Below are 12,958 nucleotides of genomic sequence, written 5' to 3'. Positions count from 1 at the left end.
AGAGTAACATTGATAAACAGCAAATTAATGGATGGGAAACAAATAAAAATTTGATTAAAATATTTACCTGGTTCCCCCTTCATTCCAGGAAAACCAATCACACCTAGAGTAGAACAGAGACAGTACAGCTACTGACAACTGATCGAACATAACACTGGAATTGACAGTGGAATTAATCGGCTTTCTACTAGAGAGAGGGAGAGAGAGAGAGAGAGAGAGAGAGAGAGAGACTCAGTGGTCTACAGTGCATTTGTCTAACATAGGCTGCATCCCAAATTGAACACTATTCCCCATATTAGTGTACTACTTTTGACCAGAACTCTGGTCAAAAGTAGTGCGCTATATTGAGAATAGGTAATTAGTTGTCAGTGTGCTGGTATACCTTGATTACCACTATAGCCAGGGGGTCCGAGGGGCCCAGGAAAACCCTGCAAGCCTTTGATTCTCCCATTGATCTGAATCAACTGTAGGTGAAGGATGACAAGCAGCGGTTAAAACTAGCCAAAGTCCAAGGGACCAGCGGTGCAGATTGATACACAGTATAGTAGGCTGACTTTCAAGTGACACCCCATTCCCCTTAGTGCACTTATTATGTCCAGAGCTGTTGCATCTGTGGTGAAAAGTGCTAAGGCGCTTGTAAAAAGCAGTGCACTATATGGGGAATAATAATAACAACAATAATTTATTTAACTTGTATAGCGCTTTTCATTACAGAAAATAATATAAAAGTGCATAAAAAGCAAAGCAAACAAACAACAAATGTACATTGAGATTGTAGAGTTGGCGATTGAATGTCTAAATTTAGAATAGGGTGTATTTTCAGATTTGCACAAGTTGTGTATGTTAACTAAGTTAACTAATTGAAGGCACTATTGACTATTGTCAACTAACTAATATGATACTAATATAAACATGATAACAATATATTGTCACTCACATCCCCTGGAGGACCTGTGGGTCCGCGGTCACCTTTGTCACCCTGAATTCAGACAGCCACAGAGAGGGTGACCCACACATATACATTACAAAGACAGTAGAGCGAATGCAATACTCAACATGAGTGTAGGGCAGGGTTGGGGTCAATTCCAGGTAATTCATGAAGTAAACCAAATTCCAATTCCAAATTTTTGAAAATGTAATTTAAATCTAATTGAAAAGCATTTAAAGAGACGTGGAATTTGAATTTCAGTGTACTTCCTGAATTGAAATTGGCCCCAACCGTGGTGTCTAGTCTATTATTGAGGTCGGAATACTGACTTGAGATCCGTGCCCGAAACTCTGACTCTACCCATGCACGATACTCGTACAGAAAATTATCGCACAGATCTTAAGTGAGGATTCAGGCCCGTATGACTGACTGACTGACCGATACAATAGCCGATTGGAGGCAGTAGGACATACCATTGAACCTTCTGTTCCAGGAGGTCCCTGGTAGCCCACATCAGCTTTCTCACCCTGACAGGAGAAATAGAGAGAGAGAGAGGCTAGAGGTCATGATCAGATGAGCTCCTGCATTTTTCTGCATTTTCTAAAAAAAATATAGATTTAGAGTTAGATAAACTTGGCTTTTTTGTCAGGAACATATACAGGATGCTACCCTCTACAACATAACCCTCACTTCAAATCAAAACTCAAAACCTACAACCTGATTTTGGACGGAATTACGGAATCACCTGGAAGGTTTACAACTACCAAGGATTATTATTCTATACAGCAAATTCTCTGGAAAACAACAGAAACCTGAAAGCACCATCCAACCTGGAACTGAGTGAGTAATGTTTAGTCTGAATCTATATTTAATTTCCAAAAGCCAATAAGAAAAATACACTACATTACTTTATAAGGACTGAATGCTAACATAAGGCTGCCATGCTTGAAATAGCTTCAATTAGCACTGACGTGTCAAGTGAGAGGTGTCAAAGCCCTTTAACCCAACAATGGCAGGAGAGTCAAACAGTCCAACCAAATGGAGAGGCATTAGAAGCTGCCTCCCGCTGTTCAGAGGTAATTAAAATACAGTACCCTGTGTATGTAAAGAATGATAAGGCAAGTAAAGATTACAAAATTAAGCTTCTAATGGAATAACAAGAGACAGTTTTTGCTGACTATTACAAAAATGGGAACATCCAACATCCAGCCTTATCTTCCACACAAACCATCCCCTGGCATGGCACAGTGCTATATTAGCATACTATCCCTTTGTTAAGAGAGGGGGTGTTAACGAGGGGTGGAAACTCAGGATACTTGATGACGAGGACTCTGAGTCAGCTAATATAAATCTCTATAAGTCTGGAACAGCAATGGTACAGGGCAACCCCAAACAGTTTCAGCAGGACTTTCACTTAATCAAATAATTAGCCCAGCAGGAGAAGCTCTCCCTTGAGAAAGATACACCCACCCCGAGCGGGTCAGATAAGACCTCTTCATTATATAACCCCACAGACGAGCCACGCCCAGTGGAAAGTCAACCTCCCAGCACAGAGTACTACCCTTTCATTGAAATGAAGGATACATTTACCCAGCTGGAGGTAAGGCAGGTGGAGCTGGAACAGCAGGTGATTACACTCCAGTCAGCACAGACCCAGACAACAGTCCAGCACAACAACACTCTCTTCACCAGACCCGGAGTGCTGGAGGTGGAGAGAGACCTTTCTGCATTCTGGACAGTGGTGAGACAACTTCAACAGGAGAAAGAGCAGGATCAGGAGAAGAACAGAGCACTAGAGGAGAGGATCAGAGTGCTGGAGGAGAGGGTGAGGGGGATGGCGTGTGACAGAGAACAACCCGCTAGAGAGGTGGCTACCCCCGCAGAGAAGCAGCTCACCTCAACCCACCTCTGCACCCGACAAAAGTCTCGACACCACAGCAGAACAGTCCACACTAAACCCTGACCATAACATCGACATAACAGCAGAACACACAAATGAAGAACCCCAAGCCCAGAAGCTCTCACCCTCTCTGAGTAACCCCCCAGTCAGCCACCCTGATAGCCCCAAACACAGTGTGTCTAAACTCTGGTGTCCAAACACCCAACGCGCCCTAGACCTTCTGTCTGAGGACCAACTAGGTTCACCTAGCCACATAATAATACACACAGGCACAAACAACCTGAGAGCACAGCAGGAAAGAGTGGCCACAGCACCGAAGGGAGTGATTGACAAAGCTTCTTCTACTTTCCCCAACGCGCAAGTGGTTATCACCACCCTGCTACCACAAAAAGACTTCCACCCTGCCATAATACAGCGGGTAAACGCAAGTATTTCCCGTGACTGTGCCTCAAAACCAAATGTTTTCCTGGCCCACCACTCCACCCTGGACTTGAACAGCCTCTATGTCTAGGTCCACCTCTACAAGGCAGCAGGGCCCACCTTTGCCCGCACTCTAAAGGACATCACTCTCAAACGTATCCCCAACACTTCACACAGGAGCAACAAATCAATTGACACGCCGCCCAGACCAGCGAGACACCCTCCCAGACCTGCGGGACCCCCCCCTCCTGGACCTACACATAGAGGACCCATGCCAAGAGGACTTACATCCAGACCACAGCACCCCCAGCCACATCCACACCCCCACCCCAACCAATCAACACCCCCCCCACGTCAACCATGCCCACACCCTATTTATGCCACTTCAGATCAGACCTATGCCCCTCATGCCCACCCCATGCACGCCACCCCCGCAAACAGGGCCTGAACATGGAAGTCACACATACGCCCAGGCAGTGAGTGGGCAAACAGGCCCAACCCCCACTCTTACACTATCCCAATGGCATGTACCAGATGCTCAGCAGGCTCTGCTCACACTTATTGGCCTGAGGACAAACCACACAACCAACAACATTGGACACTTTATGGAACACAAAGCCTTCACTATATCATCCTGGAATATCTAAGGCCTGAGGTCATCTGCCTTTGGCCTAAAGAGCAGGAACCCGGACTTCACCAAATAAATCGGTAATACAGACTAGAGGTCGACCGATTAATTGGAATGGCCGATTAATTAGGGCCGATTTCAAGTTTTCATAACAATCGGATATCGGTATTTTTGGGTGCCGATTTTAAAAAATGTAAATGTTATTTACAATCTTGCAACCTTACAGTTATCTAGTCCAACGCAATAACGACCTGCCTCTCGATCGTTGCACTCCACAAGGAGACTGCCTGTTACGCAAATGCAGTAAGCCAAGGTAAGTTGCTAGCTAGCATTAAACTTATCTTATAAAAAACAATCAATCATAATCACTAGTTAACTACACATGGTTGATGATATTACTAGATATTATCTAGCCTGTCCTGTGTTGCATATAATCTGACTGAGCATACAAGTATCTAAGTATCTGACTGAGCGGTGGTAGGCAGAAGCAGGCACGTAAACATTCATTCAAACAGCACTTTCGTGCCTTTTGCCAGCAGCTATTCGTTGTGCATCAAGCATTGCGCTGTTTATGACTTCAAACCTATCAACTCCGGAGATGAGGCTGGTGTGACCGAAGTGAAATGGCTGGCTAGTTAGCGCGCGCTAATAGCGTTTCAAACTTCACTCGCTCTGAGCCTTGGGGTGGTTGTCTCCCTTGCTCTGCATGGGTAACGCTGCTTCGATGTGGTGGCTGTTGTCGTTGTGTTGCTGGTTCGAGCCCAGGGAGGAGCGAGGAGAGGGACGGAAGCTATACTGTTACAATACTGTGGCAATACTAAAGTGACTATAAGAACATCCAATAGTCAAAGGTTAAAGAAATACAAATGGTATAGAGGGAAATAGTCCTATAATAACTACAACCTAAAACTTCTTACCTGGGAATATTGAAGACTCATGTTAAAAGGAACCACCAGCTTTCATATGTTCTCATGTTCTGAGCAAGGAACTGAAACATTAGCTTTTTTACATAGCACATATTGCAATTTTACGTTCTTCTCCAACACTTTGTTTTTGCATTATTTAAACCAAATTGAACATGTTTCATTATCTACTTGAGGCTAAATTGATTTTATTGATGTATTATATTAAGTTAAAATAAGTGTTAATTCAGTATTGTTGTAATTGTCATTGTTACAAATACATTTTTGTATATTTTTTTTAATCGGCTGATTAATCAGTATCGGCTTTTTTGGTCCTCCAATAATCGGTTTCGGCGTTGAAAAATCATAATCGGTCGACCTCTAAAACAAACATTGTCATCCTACAAGAAACCTGGTATAGAGGAGACGGACCCACCCGTTGCCCTCTAGGTTACAGAGAGCTGGTAGTCCCATCCACCAAACTACCAGATGTGAAACAGGGAAAGGACTCTGGGGGTATGCTAATTTGTTATAGAGCAGACCTAACTCACGCTATTCAATTGATCAAAACAGGAACATTTGGCTAGAAATTCAAAAGGAAATTATCTTAACAGAGAAAAATGTCCTCCTGTGTGCTACCTATATCCCCCCCACTAGAATCCCCATACTTTAATGAAAACAGCTTCTCCATCCTGAAGGGGGAGAGCAATCATTTCCAGGCCCAGGGACATGTACTAGTCTGTGGCAACCTAAATGCCAGAACCGGACAAGAACCTGACACCCTCAGCACACAGGGGGACAAACACCTGCCTGCAGGTGACAGCATTCCCTCCCCCATATGCCCCCCTAGGCACAACTATGACAACATAACCAACAAAAACGGGTCACAACTCCTGCAGCTCTGTCGCACGCTGGGTATGTACATAGTCAATGGTAGGCTTCGAGGAGACTCCTATGGTAGGTAGACCTACAGTGGGGAGAACAAGTATTTGATACACTGCCGATTTTGCAAGTTTTCCTACTTACAAAGCATGTAGAAGTCTGTCATTTTTAACATAAGTACACTTCAACTGTGAGAGACGGAATCTAAAACAAAAATCCAGAAAACCACATTGTATGATTTTTAAGTAATTAATTTGCATTTTATTGCATGACATAAGTATTTGATCACCTACCAACCAGTAAGAATTCCATCTCTCACAGACCTGTTAGTTTTTCTTTAAGAAGCCCTCCTGTTCTCCCACTCATTACCTGTATTAACTGCACCTGTTTGAACTCGTTACCTGTATAAAAGACACCTGTCCACACACTCCATCAAACAGACTCCAACCTCTCCACAATGGCCAAGACCAGAGAGCTGTGTAATGACATCAGGGATAAATTGTAGACCTGCACAAGGCTGGGATGGACTACAGGATAATAGGCAAGCAGCTTGGTGAGAAGGCAACAACTGTTGGCACAATTATTAGAAAATGGAAGAAGTTCAAGATGACGGTCAACCACCCTCGGTCTGGGGCTCCATGCAAGATCTCACCTCGTGGGGCATCAATGACCATGAGGAAGGCGAGGGATCAGCCCAGAACTACACGGCAGGACCTGGTCAATGACCTGAAGAGAGCTGGGACCACAGTCTCAAAGAAAACCATTAGTAACACACTACGCCGTCATGGATTAAAATCCTGCAGCGCACGCAAGGTCCCCCTGCTCAAGTCAGCGCATGTCCAGGCCCATCTGAAGTTTGCCAATGACCATCTGGATGATCCAGAGGAGGAATGGGAGAAGGTCATGTGGTCTGATGAGACAAAAATAGAGCTTTTTGGTCTAAACTCCACTTGCCTTGTTTGGAGGAAGAAGAAGGATGAGTACAACCTCAAGAACACCATCCCAACCGTGAAGCATGGAGGTGGAAACATCATTCTTTGAGGATGCTTTTCTGCAAAGGGGACAGGACATGGGTCATGGCTGGGTCTTCCAGCATGACAACGACCCGAAACACACAGCCAGGGCAACTAAAGGAGTGGCTCCGTAAGAAGCATCTCAAGGTCCTGGAGTGGACTAGCCAGTCTCCAGACCTGAACCCAATAGAAAATCTTTGGAGTGAGCTGAAAGTCCATATTGCCCAGCGACAGCCCCGAAACCTGAAGGATCTGGAGAAGGTCTGTATGGAGGAGTGGGCCAAAATCCCTGCTACGGTGTGTGCAAACCTGGTCAAGAACTACAGGAAACGTATGATCTCTGTAATTGCAAACAAAGGTTTCTGTACCAAATATTAAGTTCTGCTTTTCTGATGTATCAAATACTTATGTCATGCAATAAAAGGCAAATTAATTACTTAAATCATACAATGTGATTTTCTTGATTTTTGTTTTAGATTCCGTCTCTCACAGTTGAAGTGTACATATGATCCAAATTACAGACCTAGGAAAGCCTGCAAAATCGGCAGTGTATCAAATACTTTTTCTCCCCACTGTATAGCTCATCTCTTGGCAGTAGTACTGTAGACTACTTTATCACTGACCTCAACCCAGAGTCTCTCAGAGCGTTCACAGTCAGCCCACTGACACCCCTATCAGACCACAGCAAAAACACAGTCTACTTCAACAGAGCAATACTCAATCATGAGGCATCAAAGCCAAAGGAATTGAGTAACATTAAAGAAATGCTATAGATGGAAGGAATGCAGTTTGGAAACCTACCAAAAAGCAATTAGGCAACAACAAATTCAATCCCTTTTAGACAATTTCCTGGGTAAAACATTCCACTGTAATAATGAAGGTGTAAACTTGGCAGTAGAAAATCTTAACAGTATATTTGACCTCTCAGCTTCCCTATCAAATCTAAAAATCTCAAATAGAAAACCGAAGAAAATGAACAACAATGAAAAATGGTTTGAGGAAGAATGCAAAAATCAAAGAAAGAAATTGAGAAACCTGTCCAACCAAAAACATAGAGACCCAGAAAACCTGAGTCTACGCCTTCACTATGGTGTATCATTAAAACAATACAGAAATATACTACAGAAAAAGAAGGCACAGCACGTCAGAAATCAACTCAATGTAATTGAAGAATCCATAGACTCTAACCACTTCTGGGAAAATTGGAAAACACTAAACAAACAACAACATGAAGAATTATCTATCCAAAATGGAGATGTATGGGTAAACCACTTCTCCAATCTTTTTGGCTCTGTAACAAAGAATAAAGAGCAAAAACATATACAGGATCAAATGCAAATCTTAGAATCAACTATTAAAGACTACCAGAACCCACTGGATTCTCCAATTACCTTGAATGAGCTCCAGGACAAAATAAAACCCTCCAACCCAAAAAGGCATGTGGTGTTGATGGTATCCTTAATGAAATGATCAAATATACAGACAACAAATTCCAATTGGCTATACTGAAACTGATCACCCCAATCCACAAAAGTGGAGACAAATTTGACCCCAATAACTCCCGTGGGATATGCGTCAACAGCAACCTTGGGAAAATCCTCTGCATTATATCATTAACAGCAGACTCATACATTTTCTCAATGAAAACAATGTACTGAGCAAATGTCAAATTGGCTTTTTACCAAATTATCGTACAACAGACCATGTATTCACCCTGCACACCCTAATTGACAACCAAACCAACTAAAACAAAGGCAAAGTCTTCTCATGCTTTGTTGATTTCAAAAAATCCTTCGACTCAATTTGGCATGAGGGTCTGCTATACAAATTGATGGAAAGTGGTGTTGGGGATAAAACATACGACAATATAAAATCCATGTACACAAACAACAAGTGTGCGGTTAAAATGTGTAAAAAACACACTTTTCTTCCCACAGGGCTGTGGGGTGAGACAGGGATGCAGCTTAAGCCCCAACCTCTTCAACATATATATCAACGAATTGGGGCGGACACTAAAAAAGTCTGCAGCACCCGTCCTCACTCTAATAGAATCTGAAGTCAAATGTCTACTGTTTGCTGATGATCTGGTGCTTCTGTCACCAACCAAGGAGGGCCTACAGCAGCTCCTTTATATTCTGCACAGATTCTGCCAGACCTGGGCCCTGATAGTAAATCTCAGTAAGACCAAAATAATGGTGTTCCAAAAAAGGTCCAGTCACCAGGACCACAAATACAAATTCCATCTAGACACCGTTGCCCTAGAGCACACAAAAAACTATACATACCTTGGCCTAAACAAGAGCGCCACAGGTAACTTCCACAAAGCTGTGAACGATCTGATAGACATCAGATCAAATTCAACATACCAATTAGGATCTGGCTAAAAATACTTGAATCAGTCATAGAACCCATTGCCCCTTATGGTTGTGAGGTCTGGGGTCCACTCACCAACCAAGATTTCACAAAATGAGACAAACACCAAAATGAGACTCTGCATGCGGAATTCTGCAAAGATATCCTTCGCATACAATGTAGAACACCAAATAATGCATGCAGAGCAGAATTAGGCCGATACCCACTAATTATCAAAATCCAGAAGAGAGACGTTAAATTCTACAACCACCTAAAAGGAAGCGATTACCAAACCTTTCATAACAAAGCCAACATCTACAGAGAGATGAACCTGGAGAAGAGTCCCCGAAGCAAGCTGGTCCTGGGGCCAGCTGTTCACAAACAGACCCCACAGAGCCCCAGGACAGCAACACAATTAGACACAACCAAATCATGAGAAGACAAAAAGATAATTACTTGACACATTGGAAAGAATTAACAAAAACCAGAGCAAACTAGAATGCTATTTGGCCCTAAACAGAGAGTACACAGTGGCAGAATAACTTACACTGTGACTGACCCAAACTTAAGGAAAGCTTTGACTATGTACAGACTCAGTGAGCATAGCCTTGCTATTGAGAAAGGCCGCCGTAGGCAGACATGGCTCTCAAGAGAAGACAGTGCACACTGCCCACAAAATGAGGTGGAAACTGAGCTGCACTTCCTAACCTCCTGCCCAATGTATGACCATATTAGAGACACATATTTCCCTCAGATTACACAGATCCACAAAGAATTCGAAAACAAACCCAATTTTGATAAACTCCCATATCTACCGGGTGAAATTCCACGGCAGCAATATTTCACGGCAGCAATATTTGTGACCTGTTGCCACAAGAAAAGGGCAACCAGTGAAGAACAAACACCATTGTAAATACAACCCATATTTATGCTTATTTATTTTCCCTTGTGTACTTTAAGCATTTGTACATTGCTACAACACTGTATATATATATAATATGACATTTATATATTATCTACCTCACTTGCTTTGGCCATGTTAACACATGTTTCCCATGCCAATTAAGCCCCTTGAATTGAACTGAATTGATATCTTATTTAAGTCTATTCAACCTTTAATTATCCAGATTTTGTGATAAAATATCTTATGCAAGAGAGATTTGAGGATTCATGTATACAGGGTAGGAGTGCTGATTTAGGATCAGTTTAGCTTTTTTGTTCACAATGAATGAGATTACATGGATAAGGCGGGCAAGACCTGGGCCCAGTTTTTCAAAACTTTTCATTTGGATGATAATGATTCGGATTCTGTGTTCCCCTATTTTGTAATCAATCTAACTGATTTTGAGCCATTTTTTCAGAAATATCCAGTAATAGAGGCTGCAATATGACTTGTAAGTAAGTACATGTATTTATTTGACACTTGTCAAAACTGACCACATACCTGTGCTGCAGTCAATTTAAAATAATAAAAACTGTTCATACAATTAGTAACCCTTGAAGATGACATTTACTCTGACATTTCTGATTCAGAGGGGTTGAGTTAAATGCGGAAGACACATTCCAGTTGAATGCATTTAGTTGTACAACTGACTAGGTATTTCCCTTTCTCTGTGGGATCAAGATTATCAAAACTGTTCAGAATAAAAACTATCCTTATCACTACTGCCTTTGAGCTTTGAAAAATGCAATTCCAAAATGTAATCTTGATTGTAAGCAGTGGTGGAAAGAGTACCAAATTGTCATACTTGAGTAAAAGTAAAGATACCTAATAGAAAATGACTCAAGTAAAAGTGAAAGTCAACCAGTAAAATACTACTTAAGTAAAAGTATAAAAGTATATGCTTTTAAATATTGTTGAGTATCAACAGTAAATGTAATTGCTAAAATATACTTAAGTATCTTAAGTATCAAAAGTAAATGTAAAAGTATAAATAATTGTACATTTCTTATATTAAGCAATTCCTTTTATTATTTATTTACGGATAGCCAGGGGCACACTCCAACACTAAGATATCATTTACAAACGAAGCATGTGCTTAGTGAGCACCAAATCAGAGGCTGTAGAGGGATGACCAGTCATGTTCTGTTGATAAGTGTGTGAATTAGGCCATTTTCCTGTCCTGCTTAGCATTCAAAATGTAAAAGTACTTTTGGGTGTCAGGTAAAATGTATGGAGTAAAAAGTACATCATTTTATTTAGGAATGTAGTAAAAGTAAAAGTTGTCAAAAATATAAATAGTAAAGTACAGATACCCCATTTTTTTACCTAAATACTTTATACTACTGGATTAAAGTTTAGATTGGATTACCAAATCCCAATCCGAATGATCGGAATCATAGTTTTCAGTTTTGAAATACCCAATTCTAAGATTTATTCCAATCCGATTGAAAAACTGGGCCCTGATCCTAGGGCCACACCCCTACTTTGAAACACTTAATACGTACGGACGCTGGTCAAGATAGTAAATTACAGTACATAACACATTTTGCCAAACAGTAAGCATGTCAAAAACAATTCTCAAGTCACATGTAGCCCTAGTGGTAAAGACAATTGGTTGGGAAAAGGATTGGCAATCAGGTGGGTTATGTTCAAGTGGAGTTGACATGGCAACATGGCAAAATGCATGTACATAATGCATGTACATAATAACCTTTTACAAAGTGAGCCACAAAGGACCATGTACAGTACATACAAGTTATGATAGTTGTCTGGATATTTGTTTTACCTGAATTCCATAGGTCCCAGGGTCCCCATCTTTCCCAGGTTTCCCCTGAAAAACAGAACCTCTGTTAGACACAGGTGTTTGTCAGTATTTGTGAGTAGGACTACTATTGTGAGTAGGACACATCCACATGTGAGAATGATAACATCCATAATTCCATTGTAAAACTCTACAGTATTTTAAATATGATATGCAGTGACTGGAGTCATAGAGCTACCAGAGCCCCAGGTTCTCCTTGGTCGCCTTTGTTCCCTTTATATCCACGACGCCCAGGGAGACCCTAAAAAAATGAAAAAAAGAATGTAAAATACCGACAGACAGGCAAGCAGACAAACAGAAAAGAAAGGACGGCCAGATGGACAGACAGACAAAACACAGACCACAAGTAGTAGTATACATGCAATGGGATTTTTGAACTGGCAACTTTTGTACTGGCTCAAAGATCATGTCAATTATTACATTAAAATCAATTAGTTTAATTTAATTCACTGTAATGATCCCCCATAGGTTATAACTCACATGCTGGCCTGTACACCCCTTCTCTCCTGTATCACCTGGCTCCCCCTGCAATGAGAAGAAAGTCAGAACACTTTTCTACTTGTGTGACAATATGATGTATACGGGTAATAATGATGATGAAGCTGATTTGGGTGATGGTGATTGGTAATTATGTTTGCCAGTAACCGAACGGTTGCTGGTTCAAATCCCTGAGCTGACTAGGTGAAAAATCTGTTGATGTGCCTTTGAGCAAGGCACTTAACCCTAATTGCTCCTGTAAGTCACTCTGGATAAGAGCTTCTGCTAAATGACTAAAATGTAAATGTGATGATCATGATTTGTGTCAGTGTGGACTAGTAAAAATTGCTGTGAGAGAAACCGAGTTTGTTAAGTGTGGCAAACCTTCAGTTCCTTGGGTCCCTCTGCATACAGCTTTATGCCCTTCTGTCCAGGTATCCCGGGAGGGCCTTGGTCACCCTGAGAACAAAACATTTACATTTTGTCACAATATACTGTACATTAGATACACTCAGCATGCATCCAGAACAAACTATACTGAGGCAGGATAATATGCAAGAGAGAGTTGTACTGTATGTGAAAGTAGAAAAGATCGATATCACACAGGTAGGTAATACCTTTTGACCTCTTGGGCCTGGAATTACAGGGCTTGGACCTTCCTGGCCCTGAAACAGAAATAAAGCTACTATAA

General features: G+C 41.6%; 1 protein-coding gene across 1 annotated transcript in view; it reads right to left on the bottom strand.

Moving 5' to 3' along the window:
- The window catches only part of col4a3 (collagen, type IV, alpha 3), a 117,326-nt gene that overhangs the window by 47,669 nt on the left and 56,699 nt on the right, over positions 1–12,958 (bottom strand). Inside the window, exons 12-20 of the mRNA XM_020452545.2 lie at positions 12,885–12,932; positions 12,652–12,726; positions 12,271–12,315; positions 11,969–12,031; positions 11,755–11,799; positions 1,402–1,455; positions 938–979; positions 383–464; positions 68–103 (exon numbers count right to left, since the gene is read on the bottom strand). Of these exons, the coding sequence (XP_020308134.2) occupies positions 68–103; positions 383–464; positions 938–979; positions 1,402–1,455; positions 11,755–11,799; positions 11,969–12,031; positions 12,271–12,315; positions 12,652–12,726; positions 12,885–12,932 (490 nt within the window). The remainder of the gene's footprint in view (positions 1–67; positions 104–382; positions 465–937; positions 980–1,401; positions 1,456–11,754; positions 11,800–11,968; positions 12,032–12,270; positions 12,316–12,651; positions 12,727–12,884; positions 12,933–12,958) is intronic.

Source organism: Oncorhynchus kisutch, linkage group LG19, assembly GCF_002021735.2.
Source record: "Oncorhynchus kisutch isolate 150728-3 linkage group LG19, Okis_V2, whole genome shotgun sequence".
Classification (NCBI taxonomy): domain Eukaryota; kingdom Metazoa; phylum Chordata; class Actinopteri; order Salmoniformes; family Salmonidae; genus Oncorhynchus; species Oncorhynchus kisutch.
The sequence above is the reverse complement of the archived record's forward strand: the minus strand, read 5'-3'. Positions and strand labels throughout refer to the sequence as shown.